The 20000-nt window shown below is 35.5% G+C and overlaps 1 protein-coding gene across 1 annotated transcript in view; it reads right to left on the bottom strand.

Moving 5' to 3' along the window:
- Positions 1-20000, bottom strand: part of LOC137625956 (putative neural-cadherin 2) — a 456463-nt gene that overhangs the window by 2431 nt on the left and 434032 nt on the right. The window contains exons 17-26 of the mRNA XM_068357020.1: positions 19264-19455; positions 9359-9498; positions 8645-8990; positions 8192-8440; positions 7218-7565; positions 6668-7022; positions 6255-6444; positions 5707-5939; positions 5263-5535; positions 3940-4125 (exon numbers count right to left, since the gene is read on the bottom strand). Of these exons, the coding sequence (XP_068213121.1) occupies positions 3940-4125; positions 5263-5535; positions 5707-5939; positions 6255-6444; positions 6668-7022; positions 7218-7565; positions 8192-8440; positions 8645-8990; positions 9359-9498; positions 19264-19455 (2512 nt within the window). The remainder of the gene's footprint in view (positions 1-3939; positions 4126-5262; positions 5536-5706; positions 5940-6254; positions 6445-6667; positions 7023-7217; positions 7566-8191; positions 8441-8644; positions 8991-9358; positions 9499-19263; positions 19456-20000) is intronic.

The following is a 20000-nucleotide window of genomic DNA, read 5'->3' as shown; positions in this document are numbered from 1 at the left end:
CACACCATATTTTACAAAATAATCTTATAAGTATTCTCGGAGTCACTACATTTTCCGCCAATATCATTTCAGCAATTATTCCATCGTATCCAAGGGCTCTCCATCTCTTGAGTTTTTTAATGATAACTTGAAATTCAAACACACTGAATTCATTCATGGGCGTCAAGGTCTTCCTCAGCTTCAGGTATGTCAATCAAATTATTCCCTTCATATCTCCTATTCATGGCCTCACTAAAGTGTTCCATCCACCGTTGCCTTTCTTTATTCTCTGTTGTTATAACAGATCCATCTCTCATTTTGAAGGGTATATGTGTCTTCTTTTTTGCCCCCGTAGAGATTTCATTAATAATTCTATGCGCAATTCTTTCACCATACCCACTTTCTGAATTCATAGCTTTGTCAGCCTCATCTGCTTTACTGTCTAAATATTCTCTCCAATCATTCCTGGATTTTCTTTTGACTTCACTATAAATAATGGAATACTTAACATGATCTACCCTGTAACTTTCATTACTTCCACGAAAATTTTCAACAATCAATTTCTGTCTCTGTCTTCTTTATATAGTATCCCATGTATCATTTGATATCCATGGCTTTTTCCTTGTAACTGCTTGTCCTAAAACTTCACTACCAACTGACTGATATATGTTCTTAATATCCAACCATTCTCCTTTAACTGTCTGCTGCTCTTCTCTTAAATCCCTAAGACAGCAAATTGATTCCTACATTCAATTGCAAATGTTTCGCTGTACTTTCCTCCTAGAAGCTTAATTGTATCAAACCTAAGTATTCTCTCTACATTTATGTTGGGTGCTTTCAGTTTTAATTTCAGTGTGGCAATGAGGAGCTGGTAATCACTACCAATATCTGCACCTCTATCAGTACTTACATTTCACATAGTCCTCTTTCTCTCTTTATTAAGGGCTATGTGGTCTATCTGATTTTTGTAACTGCCACATGGTGAAGTCCATGTATATTTGTGGATATCCTTGTGCTGGAAAAGAATGCCTCCAATAACAAGATAGTTTGTTGAACAAATTCTTATAAAATGTGCTCCATTTTCATTTGGAACCATCTACACCCGTCACATTCTCTATACTTTGGTTATTCCTTCCAACTTAAGCATTGAGGTCACAATCACAATTTTCATATCTCTCTAGTATCTCATCTATTACACTCTGCAGTTCTTCACATTATTCATCTTTCCTTTTTTTAGGGGCATCATTTATTGGTCCATAGCAAACTATAATGCTCATATTGTACTGCTTTGATTTAAATTTTGGAAGTAACAATCTGCTATTTAAAGCTCTCCACTCAGTTAATGCCTTTTCTGCTCTTGGTGACATTATCATTCCTACCCCTTCGCTTCCAACTCCATCAGTTCTTCCTGAATTCCTTGGTCTAAGATTTCGTTACCAATCCCCTTACGTATTTCACTTAAGGCCAAGATAGCCAAACTATATTTCATAAATCCAATCTCCACTTGCTGTAATTTCCCAATCTAATTCATGGTTCTAATATCCTAATTGCCAATTTAAAATTTTTCTTTAGTATTTATAAACCTAAAGATTATTAGCACCCTGCTACGGCCGGGACTGGGGCCATTCTGTCATTTGCTCTTTCCATAAACTGACAAAATCCATAGAGGATTCATTGGCTAGATTCATAAAATAATAGCCAGTTCCTTGTGATACGCAGTGCCTATCTAACAAAGGCAAGTGACCCCTGCCGATCCATCCTAATTCTTGTAAGATCACCCGACATTCATCAGGAGTAAAATTCGAAAAGACATCTTGTCTATCGACTTAAACCCTGCTGCCAGTGACTTCTTCGAGATTTAGGGGGACATTTCCTTCACACCCAAAGTTCTCGTTACTCCCCCAGGCTGCTCATCTGCTTTTATAACCGTTGGCAAACATGGATTGTCAAGATATACCCCCTAGCACCAGCTTCCCTTTTTTAAATCTATTGTAGTTTCCACTATAACTTGTGATAACAATACAGTATTTATCTTTAGTCATACAAATATTCCTCCCACTGTTCTCACTAAATTATAAGTTCAGTATACCAATCCCACTTGCTCGGCACATCCCCAACAAATATCTTGTCTTAGTATTAAGTTAAATTCATGTTCGAGTACAACCAATAATTTTTTGCTTCATGCCATTCCTGTAGCTGCCTTATCGTAAAGACTGCCACTTGTCGATTTCTGTGGTACAAACTCCAAACTAACATTTTTTTGTTTAAACCATTTATCGCCACCTCTCTTCCAGTACTACCTCAAATACACTTTTAGCAGACTTAAGCAGCTTAGCTCACAATATACTTCATCCCTTTTCCTACGAATGTTGTTGCCATACTAATTATATTTTTATTCCCTGGTTTCCACATACATTCTGACCAGCTAAACAGTGACTGTTCATATTTTTCTGATGTCTTTAAGAAGAATTCTTATAATTCTTATAATTTTGGATGGCCAGAGATTGATCCAGTTTCTATCATCCTAAAAGCTCTTCTGACCAATCTAGAGGTCCATCAGTAGTGGCAACATACAATTCAAGTTCATTCCCATTAGTCACAGCCTATAGAATTTTGAAAAGCTGACCTCGCACATTTCCTTTCGTATTTCTTACAAGCTTTATTTTCTCCGTTCCATCTTTGTAACGCCTTTATTTTCATTACTTTTCATTTATATACAATTACATGTGCTTACATCCCTTTCTGAGTTAGGATACCTTAACGTTGTGTAAGGGTTTACGTTTCGACATGATCAGCAAAGCTTTACTATTCAAGGCCACCCATATTAGGTTGGTTTGCTGTGAGCGATAAAACGAACATCACCCATCATTACCAATCAGCACTAGCCCACGAGGTGATGAAAACAGTCAAATAGCTTACTTGACTAGGGACATGTCTGAGGCCTTTGTCCTGCAGTGAACTAGAAACAGCTCCTTCTTTTTAACGTTGTTGTTGTGTATATGCTTACATAACTCCTTTATCCGATTCCATATCCTGAACATTTTCTCACGACCGTGTGTTTTGTAAGAGTCTGGTTCCATCAATGTTGAAACTTCCTCTCCGACCCTGCCACCTGCTATTAAGCCTCTCTCTCCTTCCTCCCGGAAACTTCTTTATCTCTTCCCTGTCTGTTTGGCAGAGCTTGAAGGCTTTTCTCTTCCCTTCCATTGCTTCTTACGCCTCCTTGATTCCACAACAATGTCCCTCTGTGTACTTCCCCTCTCCGATGTCACACTACACAATTCTTCTGTCGCCTTTTGCATCCCTTTTCTTACCGGATTTTAAGAACCAAGATTTGATACTATATTCGCTGACACAATAAATTAATCGAAACTGAGTTTATATATATACATATATATATATATATATATATATATATATATATATATATACATATATATATATATATATATATATATATATATATATATATATATATATATATATATATATATACAGTGTATATATATATATATATAACTATACTCATACTCAGTATATAAACATCTATAAATATCTATCTATCTATCTATCTATCTATATATATATATATATATATATATATATATATATAAATATATATATATATATAAATATATATATATATATATAAATATATATATATATAAATATATATATATATATTATATATATAACTACATACTCACACAATATATATATATATATATATATATATATATATATATATATATATATATAGTTTGTATATATACATATGTGTACAATGCGTCGATGGATATACATGCAGACATAAATGTCAAAAGATCATTAATAAAAACGAAAACTAGCAAAACTAAAAAAAATAGAAACATTAATAAAGAACGAAAATTGGAAAATAAAAAGTCAGTAACCGACAAATGATGCTAAAATATATATAAAAAGTAAATTTTTAAAATTTACCTGATGATGCCGAAGAGAGTGACCCAGCCGACGACCCCTCCCCCTCGTAGGCATAAGCTCTGAGGTCATCCTGGGCGGGAAGGACGTCTAAAACTCTGGTATTTTGCTCCTTCAGGATGGCAGCTGCTCTTAACAACGAGGTTTTACTTGGTTTGCTGCTGACGTGGCTGCAACTGGTCAGCTTTTCTGTAGTGGGAAAGGGGAAGATTTAATGGTCAACTTTTAAGTTTAAATGAAGTGTAATGCGTAATACAAATATATATATATATATATATATATATATATATATATATATATATATATATATATATATATAAGTATATATATATACTATATATATATATATATATATATATATATATATATATATATAAATATATATATATACTATATATATATAACATAAAATATATAAATATATATATACTATATATATATAACATAAAATATATAAATATATATATACTATATATATATACTTTATATATATATATATATATATATATATATATATATATATTCTATATATACATATATATACTATATATATATATTCTATATATACATATATATATATTATATATATATATATATATATTATATATGTTATATATACATGTATAAAATATATATATATATATATATATATATATATATATTTATATATATATACATAAATATATATAAAAATATATCTATATAAATGACATTCATTCGTGTGGAATCGCGATTCCATTCCTGCTACTCCGAGTGTGAAATTGCACCCAAGAAAAAAAAGAAAGAACGAAAGAAAGCATTCATGACATCGCTTAGAGATATCACAAGCTGCGTTGAAATTATTTGAATTTGTTTTTTATTTTCTTTCGCGTCTTGGTTCCATTCATAATTTCCCAAGCGGTTAAGACCTCTTTTCTCTCATTGCTTTATCCGAAAACACCTGGAGAGATTTTCCTCCTGAGTAAGTTTCATTTGAAATGCGGATTCCGATCGTTTCTTGTTTTGACCTATGATATTCCCACGTCCAGAGTCGACGGGCCCATTAACGAATACAATTCTTTCTTTCTTTCATTATATCGGAGGTTGATTAAGGTCACCTTCATACAAAAAGGTGAAAAATATAAAAAGTAGTGACGCAGTACGACGCTGGAATTCTCATTAACTAAATTCAAACGACTCCTTACATCGCAATTTTATGCTCGATATAGGCCTCATTTGTAAAGCCCATTATTCATTGTTTTTCGAGCTGGTTCTCTCTCTCTCTCTCTCTCTCTCTCTCTCTCTCTCTCTCTCTCTCTCTCTCTCTCTCTCTCTCTCTCATCTTACCTTCTTGAATATTGGATGGCTTGAGATGTAATTTCTCGAGAAGGATCTCCTGATTCTGATCCATTTTCCCCGGCATGGCTTCCTTCCCTCCTCCTCCCCCTCCTCCTCCTCCACCCTCTTCAGTCCCTCCTTTAACCTCGATTATTGTGGCCTCTTCTGTGCTGAGATCACAAACTCCATCGTCATCTCCCGGGGAGCTCTTTCTCCTCGCAGTTGACTTCCATGCCAGCAGGCGACGCCTCAGTCGTATGGACAGCACTACTCCCATGAATACTGAGCCAAGACATAACAGAAGACAATGGAATTAACCGTTTGCATTGCTTACGCTCCTCACAACACCTGGTTTTCTCAAAAGAATTTCCACCGATAAAAATTACATATGGATAAAGCAAGAAGTGAATAAGTAATATAACTTGGATATGAATAAACTTATTAGATCCATACCAATGAAAAGCAGCGAGAGAGTGACAGCAGCTATTGCCACAGGGCCAGTCAATGGGTGGGGCGAATTATGGCGACTGTTCCATTGACAATGTTCACCGGTATAGCCTGGGCCACAAACACATAGGAATCCAGGATCTGTATTGTAGCAGGAGCCACCATGGAGGCACGGCCTCCAGAGGCATTCATTGACATCCTCGCACACGTTACCCATGAGCTGACGTCCTTGGCTGCAACTGAAAATGAAGCAGGAGCAAATCATACCACCTTTGTATTTGTTTCTAAAATGCATTGCTTTTATATACTTGTATACATATGTCAGTGTAAAAAAAAAAATATATTTGTAAAACTCACAGGAACAAGTGATACTCACAAGCAATAAATACACAAAGAAAAAGAAAAATACTGTGTGAAATTTAACCAGTTTTTTCTTCTAACTAAGTCTTTATTTCAAATATAAAGCAAAACCAGTCAAAAATCTCATAGTATTTACGTATTTCCTTTTACTTTCATTGCATGGGTATTCATGTATCACTATTTGTACCACTTACCCACAAATGGGTCTCCCCCAGTCATTGATGCAAGACAAAGGTGAGGCACAGGTAATACTCTGACAAGAATCTGTTGCATTGCATCCTTCCTTGACCCCTTCAAAACTTGTTACTTCACCCCAAATTGTTTTGTTTAGAGTTGGCGCTAAAGGCATCAATCGGCCAGATATACGAAGATCATCCAGGCAGGCTGAAGTAGACAAATAGGAAAAGACAAATGATTAAGACCATTACTGAAGAAGTCATATTTTTTCTATGTTATCATTCAACCTATTTATCCGACTGATTAATATGAGACAAAAAGCTACTTGCCTAGTTTATAAACTGCAAATCCTAACTAACAGAAAAAAATAATGTTCATCTGTGTATCACATATTTAAAATATGTTAAAATGAACTTTCTAGGTGACTTACTATCATGTAAATCCTCATTTACAATAAGTGTCTTCATATCTTCTAATACAGGTAATCCTCCAAGTGTCACTTCATCATTTCTATCGATTCTTAGACCTTTCGGTGACACTTTAACATAATTAGACTTCTGTGGCTGTTTTCTGACAGTATCCATCTCGGTAACCATCAGAGTAGGAAGAGAATAATTTTGCCTTGATCCATCAGCATCATCAATGCTCATCAATATGTTATGACCATGGCATTCTGCTTGGACACTGTGCCACAGTCCATCACCTAACAAATATCCTTCAATGCAAACTGTTCCCAACATCCTATCAGAGTTAGTCAAAGAAGCACAGGCGATTCCAGACTGCAACTGGAATAAAGTTTATAAAAAGCTGTGATATAATATTCATTATAGATTGATATACTTCTCTTTTATTTATGTGATACACTTTACACTAATATTTCAAAAAAAACAGAAAAAAAAATCTTATACTGCCTGTATTCAAAGAACACACAAAAAATTGACATTAATTAAGAGTTAGTAAGAAAAATTTATGCAACCTACATGCAATGTAAAGACATCTTTAGTTTGTTTGGACCCTAAGCCACATATTAGGCCGGATCTCCTTCCTCGCGTCCTGATTCGGACTTGGATTCTCATAACCCTTGATGTAGGTGTAAATGACAGTGCCATCTTCATGTACGACTTTGATCTTAGCTTAACTGGCAATGTTGGAATGTTACAACGATCTCCAGACCAGCCAGGATCACACTGACATTCAGGTTTATTAAGACCTCCACTGCAGGTACCTCTGATTCCACATGTACCTAAGCCATAGGAACAGGAAGATTCTTGTGGCAAGCATCCAGCCACACTGCCTTTGCTTAGAGCAGGCTCTCCTAGATCCATAAACTGCAATAAGACTAATGGACAGTCACGTTTTACCATCCTTCCCACTCAATCAAAACAAATTGTATGAATTAACTTAGCAACTATACAGTATGTCATATGGTAATTATAACAAAATGGACATTATGTACGAAATTAAAACTCGGTATAAACTTAGGAGAAATGTAGTTAGCATATTGCCATAATAAGTGTTATTAGTTCTTTAATGTGAAAAACTTATTAAGAATCATGAAAGTTTCAGAATTTGCCATTCTTAGGTTATAAATTCTAGCTCTTCGTCATATGTGCTAAATTTTTTACAATATATTCTATGACTGAAAAAATATATATTTCAGTAATGTAATTCTTTGAAAAATAATACTGCATCACTAAATGATCCAATATTTTAAAGATCAATGCCTACTGTTAAACTAAAAGATGTCTTAAATATTTGTGAGACATCATTGAAAGCAGGGTATTTGTCTTATATGCTTAAAATTGCTTTTAAAATGAAAGTAATAATTACAATGGATATCATAAAACAATAAAAAAAAGCTCCCTCCCCATAAATTCTTTCTCAAACTAATTGTCAATATTTAGTTGAGGAAACAAATACATCATAATTCAAAAGCACAGAGACCTTACCTCACCTGACCATTTATATTCAGGTGGGAGAGGCAACCATCTAATAGTTCTGATGTAGGTGATTCATTCCACCCATGACTGTGAGCACTAGGAGGTGTGTGAGCCAATCCACCCAGTTGAATGGGAGACGCGCTGATCCATAATTCAGCATCTGCAGGATCTCTCCACTCGTGTCTATCGATGCACGGGGATTCATTGCTGTTGTCCCCCTCTTCCCATCTTTCGTCACATAAATCTACCATTAGTGAGGCCCCCTGACATGGAACGAAACATCACATACCTTACAGTAGAGTGTAAGATGAGCACCAAACAAAAAGTGAAAACTTTTTATTAAATCAATTATAAATAAGTGTTTTATTTAGTTACTTCATAAAATATTATACCTTCAGTGAAAAGTTTATAACAATTTGGGAGTTAACAGAATGGATCAAATAGTCATGTATGTTATGCTTTCTCACCTGCTTGTCAATCTTTGTGTGTATAGTGTGCCACTCTCCGTTATCAATCTGTGTGCCAACACGTAACTTCAGTGGTTCTGACCCTCCCTCAACCAACATTTGCACCTTGCCTTGAACTACCTGAATTGCCAGTAGTGGTGTGACTTTTGAGGTTGATTTTCTGGCATACTGCATGAGAGGACCAGCATATAGCAAAAGTGCTTCTTGATTTCTGGTCAATACCTTCAGTGAAATCATTGTCGGAACACATGCAGGTATTGGTCGAATCCAAATAAAGCCAGACCCTTTAAAGGTTCGTGATAGTGCTTTGCAGCGAAGTCCCCAGGTTCCACTCGGACAAATGCACCTATTTGAGATACTTTAATTGCATTTTGAATCTCTACAAGCTCCTACCAAAAATCAATTGCATTACTTTTAAAGTGAGAATAAATTACAATATTCATTTGGCTTCAAATTTATGTTTGTCTTGTACACTTCTTGCAGTAAAACCTTACTCATAAGTAATAGGTAAATTTAATAAAAAAAAAAAAAAAGACATTTTTTCTATGCACCATGAATCAGATCTAAATTCAAACTACAACTCGATTAAGCAAGCACAGTTACCGTTGACTTATACAACTTAAAGAGGTTGTATATAGCTTTCTTTAAACGAGGCAAAGAGCTTTGATGAATAAAAATATCGATAAATTTCCTAGTTTCACAATGACTACTTACTTCATCCCATGAACAGTTCTGGAGCACCTCCCACCATTTAAGCAAGAGGTGGGTGTGCATATCTCTGGTTCTTTGGCCATACAATTGGTGGCCTGAGTAAGGCGAGGAGTAACTACAGAAGTCAAATTTGTGTCCACCACCTATAGAAAACAAAAGCGTTATTAATAAAAAAGAAAAAAAAAAAACTATATAATTTTGTTGATAGAATTTTTTACTAGTTTCTTGTTAACTTTTGCCTCCACACATTAGCACAATAAGGAGGGCATAAAGAGTCTTTCGCAGCAATGCAACTGCAGTCTATAGAATGCAATATGTATATCCAAAAGAAGAAGACCCTTTTTAATATTACAAGGATATTCTGTCTTAGATTATGAAGAGAATTGAGAAAAGGGTTAACACACACACTGATCTGGTTTATAATACTTCTGAGGAGTAAATAACAACACAATGTAAATGAGTATTAAATAGGCTACAGTCACTTTAGCAGGATCTATTTAAGGAATGAATTGGTCAACTGGTTCCAAACGTAAACAAAGGATGAGTTTTAATTGAGAGTCACAATAGGGAAGAGAACATGGAAACCTTTAATAACTGTTAATTGATGTTAATTACTGAAAAAATATGTAAATAAACTAACTGACTTAGCACATTCTACAGAAATATATTTTCTATCATTTATCCTTGACTATAAAATTGAAATACCCCTTTCATCAGGCTGGGTGATTCATTCAGTTCTGTATGTCAACAAAGCTTCCTAACAATGGATCTAGTTCAGTGGAATCGTGGAAAAGCATGCGCTAGCGTCATTATTTCTTATTTTTTATTGATTTTTCATCTTTGAATAGTCCTGAATAGCCCCCAACGGTATTGGTGTAATTCTTGTTTTTCCCATATTTTCAAGTCTCATAGATTTAGAATCACATTTTTTATGTTTAATGTTATATTTTCAGGGTTAAGGAATCCAAACGTGACAGAGAGAAACCTATACTTGTCAAAAATTTGTACGTAATTTTAAAATGGCTTCAATTAGTAATTGATAAATGCAGGTTTTCATAGTACTTTTCGTTGAATGCAATCAAATTTTGCTATTATTCTTATGTTGTCAATAAAAAGTCACTGAATAATGGCATTACAAATATGTTATACAAAATTAAGCTATATCATATAATTAATAGGGTCACCATGAATAATTGAAAAATACAGTTTTATTAATACCTTGCCACACAACAGTTTGCAATATTAAACAGGTATACTTATTTGGTTTCTGGGAAAAAGAAACTCTTTTGAAGAAGACAACAATATATACATTCATCTTCATTTATAAAGGCAGCCTAAGATATATAATTATTATGTCCAGATTGAAGTTAAAAGCAGTTTACCAATCAAGTAATAATTTTCTTCTATATTTCAGTTGGTGAAAAAACATTAGGTCATGGCTACTCCTTTTGACAGTAATCCATGCTTCTTTACTTGCTCTTATACTTCAAAATGTAACAACTGCTAGCAAAATTAGAATAAATAACATAATTTGAAGGAGTAGCAGTAGAGGGGATGCTAGGTGATAAAAACTGTGTATCCACTAACACATCTGAACACCATATTAAGAGTTTGTCCTGTCAAAAAAGACTCGACAGCCTTATCCAACTAAATTCATTTTCAAACGGGAATTTCTGCTTTGTGGTAAACGGTGCAAACTGCCTGATGCTTGTAATCCCAATCCATGGAGAAAAATTATACAATGTCAAATAGCTATCGATGGAAAAGTTTATACCATGTAAGCAAACGATCTTGCGTGTTTGTGATCAATGCTAGGATTTGCAAGTTGAAGTTGTACGTCTTGGGTACAAGGGAGAGTCTTTGCCTTGCATGCAACAGATACCCAAAATCATCTTCAGTGTTAAAATCCTTTCATATCCCCTAGAGCTGTACAAGCATTCAAAAATCAAATCATCACCGGAAACTGATGCAGCCTTCATTCACAATGTCATGGAGATTATAAGATATAACAATCATATTTAGAATTCAATTGAACTTTATGATATATACCGTTCAGTTCTTTTGGTGCTGATATCCTCTCTCGACGTTGTTTCATAGAATGTGTTAGCAACCACTTTGGGCCTGAACTTGTTAAGTTGTCAGGATATGGATATGTTAGCCTCCTTATATTTAAGGGTCATTGCAACAAACATCTTGAAGTCAGATGAATATACATGAGGAAAATCCAGATGTGCATCACAAAAGAAGCCAAACGGTTGAAGAAGCCAGACAATACATACACGACATGGATATCGAAAAGTATAGCACAGGAAGCCGTAAGTTGAATACTGGCAAACCTATTGGCAACAATTTAATCAAAATTGCAGCAATCAGGCTTTTCTGATTGGTAATATTGTTACACGATGCATGAACATTAAAACAACAAGCCTTCAAATGGGTCAAACTTCATCACAAAAGGCAGAGTTGAGAGGCTTATTTGACAGTAATTGTGGCTTAGTTCAAACGGTTGCAGTCAATTAGGATGCTAATGTGTCATCTGCTAATGGTCTTTGCACAGCCTAAGCTCTTGTCCTTGTTTTGACATACATGAATGAACATTGATTAATTTCATTTTCACTGGTCATATTGGTGAAAGTGGGGTGACAAGAAGAGATAAGATAAGGAATGAAGTAATTAGGGGTACCACAGGTGTTAGAAAACTGTCAGATAAGATCCAAGAAGGTAGACTGAGGTGGTATGGTCATATCATAAGAAGAGATGAACAGTATATTGAGAGGAGGGTGATGGAAATGGAGGTACAGCGAACGAGAAGGAGAGGGAGACCAAAGTGAAGGTGGATGAACTGTATCAAGGATGACCTTCGATCAAAGGGATTAACCGGTAATGAAGTGTGGGACAGAGGTAGATGGAGAAAGTTGATCAGAAACATCGACCCCACATAAAAGTGGGAAAAGATGCAGACAAAGAAGAAGAACAAGAAGAATGAACATTGATTAACAGTGTGGCGGGATGCACACAAAAGCAACCCCCACATTATTTTGGCGCCCGAACAGGGACAGACGAAGTGGGATTGAAGCTGGACTGTTGGACGAAGGACGGAATTAGGATTAAGGTTGATGAAAAATGGAAGAGCAATTAAAGGTATTAAGGGAGGAATTGCTGTTGAGTAAGGAGCGCGAGGAGAAATTGTTGCACGAGAATAAGATGTTAAGTTGTGAGAATGAGGAGATGCGAAAGGAACTGAAAGCGCTTAAGGGAACTGTAGAGAGAGTGTAAGAGGGTGTTGAGATAAGGATGCGTGAGAATGAGGAACGAATGGAAGCTATGATGGAGCAGGTAATGGGAATGATGAAAATGTTCATGGGTGAAGGTGCAGTCGGAGGAGTGTCCTCAGCTTCGGGTAAACAGTTGATAGTGGAAGAGAAGGCCAAGGTAAGTGATAATGGGAAAGGAAGTGATAGTAATAGTAATAGTGATAGTGAGATTGAAAATAAAGGAATTAGGCATAATAAGGATGAGCAGAAATGTGATAGGAAGAATGAGAAGAAAGGTAAAAGTAATATGAAGAGGGAAAAGAAGAAAGGTCAGGATGAGAGTGAAGATGATCATGAATGGGTGAAAGTGGTAAGTAAGAAAAAGGGTAAGAAAGGAATGGTTAAAGATAGGAATTTGAGCGTTGAATTGGATTCTTTATATTCAAATGAAGAAGGAAACAAGAAGGAAGGTAGCAGTGATGATAGCAGTGATGATAGCAATGAGAAAGAACATGATGTGTTTAAGACTGTGTTTATGAGAGAGGTACCTTGGTGTGAAAGGTTCAATGAGCATAGTAGTAGGGATGTATATGAGCTTTTCAAGGAGTATGAAAGGTATTGTCAGGATAAGTATGGTGACAGTAAGAGAGTTTGAGCTAGGGAGTTAGGAGAATATTTGACAGGGTATTTGTTGACGATGTATGGTGTGATAATGAGTGTAGGGGATGTTGATTATGAAAGTGTGAAAAAGAGAATAATTGAGCAGGTAAAACATATGAAAGGGAGCGTTAGGTATAAGCGTAAGAATGATTTTGATGAGGCACGGATGAATGTAGGAGAAGCAATACCAATCTATGTATGTAGGTTGGACACTGCTATGAAGAAGTATGGGGATGAAGGTATAAATGAGAATAAGGAGTTAATGAAGAAGTTTTTGGCTACTGTACCTGAGAATGTTGCTGAGTTTATTAATTTAAAACGGAAGGAGAAAATGATGTGGACGAAAGAAAGATTGACATGGGATGATATTTTAGAGATAGTTGAGGATTACGAGTTAGATAGATGTATGAAAGAAAGTAAATCTGTGAGTATAAGAACTGGAATGGAGGAAAGTATGCTAGAATTTGTTAGTTTTAGAGATGCTGTTATGAGAGGACTGATGAGGGTAGTAGATAGGAGTGTTAGGGGGAGTAATGTGGGAATACATGTAAGGACAAATGAAGGGTTCAGGCAAGGGAATCAGGTTTGGAGGGATAGGAGTGCTAGTGTGCAGCGAGGTAGGTCAGGTAGTTGTGTCCGTGAAGAGAAGTGTTATAGGTGTGGGAAAGTAGGGCATAAAAACAATGAGTGTAGATGGGCGTTAGGAGCATGTTTCGGGTGTGGAGAGACAGGGCATCGTATTAATGAGTGTAAGAAAGAGAAAGGGGTTAAATGTTATCGGTGTGGTATGACTGTGCACATAGCGAGTGGATGTCGGAGTAATCGTACAAATGTGATTTGCGGCAATTGTGGTAAGGATGGTCATTATGCTAGAATGTGCAAGGAGCCGCGGGGTAAGTGTACTGAATGTGGTGCAGATGGGCATGTTGCTAGAGTAAGCAGGAAGAAGGGATTAAGTCAGCCAGGATGTTCGGGAAACTAGAGTGTAAGAGGGTTCAGCTGGGTGAGTCCTCGAGTGTGTGCGGAGTGAATGTGATACATGTTCATGAAGGTTTAATGCATGAAGACGTGATGGGTGAAAGAGCTTATGACTGCATAAGTGCAAAAGTAAATTTTAATGGTATAGAGCTAGTTGGTTTGATTGATACTGGTTGTGGTGTCAATTTAATGTTTAGGAATGCGTACGATAAGGTAAGGGATGTCTGTGAATTTAGGGGGTGTAAAGGTGAAGTGAAAGGTATCGGTAATTTAAGTATGTCTGTGCAGGGAAAGTTACGTGAAAATGTTATGATTGGGGGGCTGATGATGGAAGATAATGATTTTTATGTGGTTGAGGGAATAAATGACAAATATGATGTCTTGTTAGGTTATAATTTCTTGAAAAAATGTGGTATGATTGTACATCCTAGTGTAAATATGATAAAGATGAAAGTCAACGTTAAATTTGGTGGGGAATTTTATTTGAATGAAGATGGTAGTGTATGTACGAAGGTATGGAAAGGTGTGCTATTAATAGGGAAAGGTGGTGTTAAATTGTCAAGAGATGCGAGTGATGTTGTCAGTGTAAAAATTGCGTGGCCGAATAGTCTGGGAATTGCCAATGGTGAAAATTATGAATACGTAGTGGAAGGTTCAGAAGCAAGTAATTTAGTGAAAACAAGTGTGCATGTGTATGATGTTATTTTGAATTTGCAGGAGCCGAAGGTGTATGTGAGCTTGTTAGAATATGGGGTATACGTGAGGGTGATTGCATGGGATGTATGTATACGTTGGTCAATGTAGAGGATGAAAGGTATGTTAAATTGAGACATGTTATGACAGGTAAGATAAAGCAGGATGACGATTGGGATTATGAAAGTTTGAAAGAAAGAATTAATGTAAATGAGAATGTAAGTGAGGGTGAAAGGGAACAATTGTATAGGATGTTATGGGATAGACGGAGAGTTTTGAGTCGTGGTGACGAGGATTGTGGGGGGTCAAAGCTGCCTGAATTTAAGATAGTTCTTAGCAATGATACCCCCATATATCAGCGTCCCCGACATTTTCCTCTGCCTATTGCCAGAGAAATAGAAGAGTAGTGCCAGAAGTTAGAGTAAATGGGTGTAATACAAAGGAGTGAGAGTGCCTGGAATAGTCCTATTGTAATTGTACCTTTAAGAAAGCCGGATGGAAGTTTACGTATGTGTATTGATTATAGGAAGGTGAATGAAGTAACTGTTAAAGAACGTTTCCCGATGAATGTAGTGTCTGACTGTGTGTATAAGATGCATGGTATGAAAGTTTTTACAAAGTTAGATTTAGTTAGGGGCTATTATCAGATGCCTCTGGCAGAGGGGAGCAGGCCCATTACGGCATTTTCGGGTAGTAATTGTCACTGTCAGTTTAGAAGATTAAGTTTTGGCCTTGCTAATGCGCCTGCTGCCTTCGAGAGGGCGATGAATGTTGTTTTGGCTGGGTTTGATCGACAGAAGGTGACTGTGTTTATAGATGATATTTTGATTGCCAGTGAGACTGTTGAGGAACATATGCAGTTGCTTGAAGTAGTATTAGAACGGTTGATAAAAGTTGGTGTGAAAGTTAAGCTTGAAAAGTGTACATGGAATGCATTCCCTAATGAGTTTCATTGGTGCAGTGAGGACTCTTATGAGCAATATAGGACTGACTGAAATCATACGAACAACCTTTAGGTAGTGCCCCAAAGATGCTTACAGGGAAAATGTTTCCACAAAACCTGATTGAGTTACGCATGGTAGCTGAGGAACTTTTACGGTCAATTATTTTAACAAGTGACACCTATGAGCATCTGATGTCCATCTCTGAAGACAAAGATAACATCTGCTCCAAAATTGTCCTTTATCCAGCATGTTTATCGACCCCAAATGCAAATCATCATATGGAAATCAGCAAGTCAGTCAAATCCAAACTATCCAGTATGCATGGTACAAAATTTAAGATAGCACAATACTTTGTCCAACAACTTTACCAATAGGTTTATCTCCTCTATCTGTAACAGTTCTGCAAATGATCAAATGTAGATGCTCATCCAGCAACCCATGTTCCAGTTGTCTTGTTCAGTTTTCTGTAGTTGTAATGTTGCTTTATGCTGTTGCAATCAGCATACAAAAACTATAGCAGCTAATTTGGCAGATGATGATGATGGTGATTATGATTAAATAACAATAAAAAAAATTCTGTATCATAAGTTTTAAAACATTAATACTAAAATTGACATTGACTAAGTTTCCGAATTTAATGGATTTCCAGAATAATATTGAGTTTATAATAAATCCCTTAACTATCTCAATGTACTGTATTATTATGTGATTGCCTTGTCATTATATTTTGAAGATCAAAAATATCAGTGGATGTTATCAATAGAAAGTTTAATATTGTTATAGGTATGGTTGTAATTTTGACTCCAAAAATCTTTTTTTTTCAAAGGATACCTACTTAATCATTCCACCTCCTGGTAAATATTACAATTGTTCTCCTTTTTTTTATTTTTGGGCAGTTCCCATAGCTCTTATATGTGGACGTTAACATAAGGAACTTTGATTTCAGCACTGTCCTGATATATCAAAAGCAACGTACTGCCAAAACTATATTTACTGATTATAAATGTCCTTTATCTTAAAATTCAAAGAATATCATTATGGAATTTTTAAATTCCTTGGGCCTGAAAATATAATATTAGACACCAAAATTGTGATTCTAGGTCTATTAGTATTGAAAATATGGACAAAACAAGAATTACACTAATACCACTTGTTTTTCATCATAAAGAAAAAAAAATCTTTAAGGGAACCTGCCAATCTAGCATCCGGCTGATTCTGATTCAGGACTACTTAGAGATGATGAATAAAAAAAAAAAAAAAAAAAAAAAAAAAGATCACAATGACGCCAGAATATGCCATACACAAATATACCCCTTTCGCATCTGGACTAATCCAGTACTGGCATGATAATGATGATGATGGCTGAATCAGTAGCCGCTCTTGGGAATCTTTTATTCTACTGACAGATTACCAAACTGTGATAAGGTTCCGATAAAGGTAAAAGCATGTATGGGTATAATTCAACTAATTGGATAAGTATTTATTTATAAGAGTTAAATTCTGATGACAGATTTGTCCTTCGCCAGCTTTCAAATAGTGTTTCTTTGATTCTCAGAGCATCTTTTAACCTTAATTACAGACTAGCCTATCGATCTTAATTTGACCTAATCTTACAATCTAAATCAAAGCTAGAGGCTTTATCACCAAAACCTCAGACTCCAAGCCATTTAACACACCCCTTCCCCACCCACACCATCATCATCGTGTTTACCATCAGTGAATCTCGAAAGAGTATGGAGCTTTCATGTGAACTTGGTGACCTACGATGCCCTTGTGTCACTTAAGCCACCGGGTATTTAAGGCTAATTTTCTTACATTAGCATAAGGGTAGGATTTAAGGGAAAAGGTCCCTACATCAAGGGGTCGGTTGCCTGATACACCCTTTCTAATGCCTTCTTTTAAAGGCATCCTCTTCCACCAAAACTATTCTCTCCGTATCATCCTTCACCTTAGCTCGTCATCCAATTCTCTGCCTCCCTCTCGATCTTCTACCCCTAACAAGTTCCTCCCCAGTATTCCTCACTCTATCCCCACCATCCATCCTCAACACGTGCCCACTCCATCTCAATCGTTACACTCTTATCACTTCTCCATCATTTCCCAATCTTTCAAACAGTGATATTGCCATAATCCACTTCAGCATTCTCATCTCTTTTCTCTCAAGCTTTGTTTCCTCTTTTCGTCTGAAAGCCATGTTTCCTATACCTACATTAACACTGGTCCTATTACGGTGCTATGAATCTTTACTTTTATCTTGATTGGCATTTTCCTATCATATACCACTCCTGCTACCTCCCTCCACCTCCCCCAGGCTACTTTTATCCTATTATCAACTTCAGTCTCACATCCTCCATCCCGACTCATAGTAAATCCCAAGTGTCTAAATGGTTCCAACTGTTTTGGAGCAGAGCCACTACTTTTAAGTGTGGCAATATACTCCCTACCTTCCTTTCCACTTACCAAAGCGTCAGTCTTATCCACATATACCCCCAACCACCACTTTCCAAAGTCTCTTGTCACCCTATAACCCTTCTCTGTAAGTCTTCCTCATTATCAGTGGTAATCACCAAATCATCTGCATATAGCAAACTCATATCTCTTGAAAACATTATGGTTCTAAGCAGAGTAGCATTACCTTCTAAAACAAATCCATGTGATAAAAATCTTCTGGAAAACAATTAAGGACGACACAAAAGTAATGTCATGAACTGCATTTGATCCATTACAATACTCATATACTTAAAGCTCGTTACTCATACCAAATTCACTGAGTAATTAAATATGACATGGAGCAATAATTCAATAAATTCAACATTATTGCATGACACAGATCCTAATATACAGTAGTTGTAAACATAGTTCACTGTTGGATGTGGATAGGAAAACCAGAAAATCGTGTATAGGTGGCTTCTTAAATTTCAGTACACATTGCAGGAAGCTACGAAAATATCTGGAAACTCCCGATTGTAGTAATGGCATGTTATAATTGATGTTTTAAATTCCGCAAATATTCTTATATTACCCGCATGATAACATTATATTTAATTTGATTTAATTTGGCCCTTTCTATATGCCTTTTTTGTTGTATGTTACATTAAATAGCTTTCAGAAGCATTCTTAATTTACTGTTTGCGTACCAATATTTGGGTGTTTCAAGGTTTGGGTGTGTGTGTGTGTGTGTCTGTGTGTGTGTCTGTGTGTGTGTGTGTCTGTGTGTGTGTGTAAGTTTACAACAACTATGTGCTGTATCATTCAAAAAGAATATGTAGTTTCCAAGAAAAATCTCAAAGGGACGCCAAAGATTCAAATTAATTCTTCCATGAATAAAAATTTTTTAAATCTAATAAAGTAAAATAAAGTCTAAGACCATATCTCTTACCTGAAGAGGGAGAGAAAGGGAGGCCCTGGAGGCTGCTGAAGGTGGATCCGGTGGGTCAACCAACACAGGTGAGGCGGAATGATCGTGACCCTGGTAAGATTCCCCTGACCTCCACGTTACGCCGGTGTTCTCCTGACCAAGCACGATCTCTGGTACCTTGACCAAGACTGTTAGATTCGTAGCCTTTTCAAGCTGTTGAGAGGCAGAGAAGGGGCATCTGATTAACACACACACACACACACACACACACACACACATATATATATATATATAATGTATATATATGTATATATATATGTATATATATCTATATATATATGTATATGTATATATATATATATATATATATATATATATATATATACTGTATTTATATATGTCTTGTTCATATCCACATCAGTTAAAGAATTGGTTATATATATATATATATATATATAAATATATATATATATATATATAATATGCATACTGTATATATGCACATATATATTTATACTGTATATATACATATATAAAGTATATATATATATATATATATATATATATATATATATATATATACTGTATATATACATATATACATGTATATATATGTATACTGTGTATATACATATATATATATACATTATATATATATATATATATATATATATATATATATATATATATATATATATATATATACTGTATACACACACACACATATATATATATATATATATATATATATATATATA

This window comes from Palaemon carinicauda, chromosome 33, assembly GCF_036898095.1.
Source record: "Palaemon carinicauda isolate YSFRI2023 chromosome 33, ASM3689809v2, whole genome shotgun sequence".
In the NCBI taxonomy this organism is placed as follows: Eukaryota; Metazoa; Arthropoda; class Malacostraca; order Decapoda; family Palaemonidae; genus Palaemon; species Palaemon carinicauda.
The sequence above is the reverse complement of the archived record's forward strand: the minus strand, read 5'-3'. Positions and strand labels throughout refer to the sequence as shown.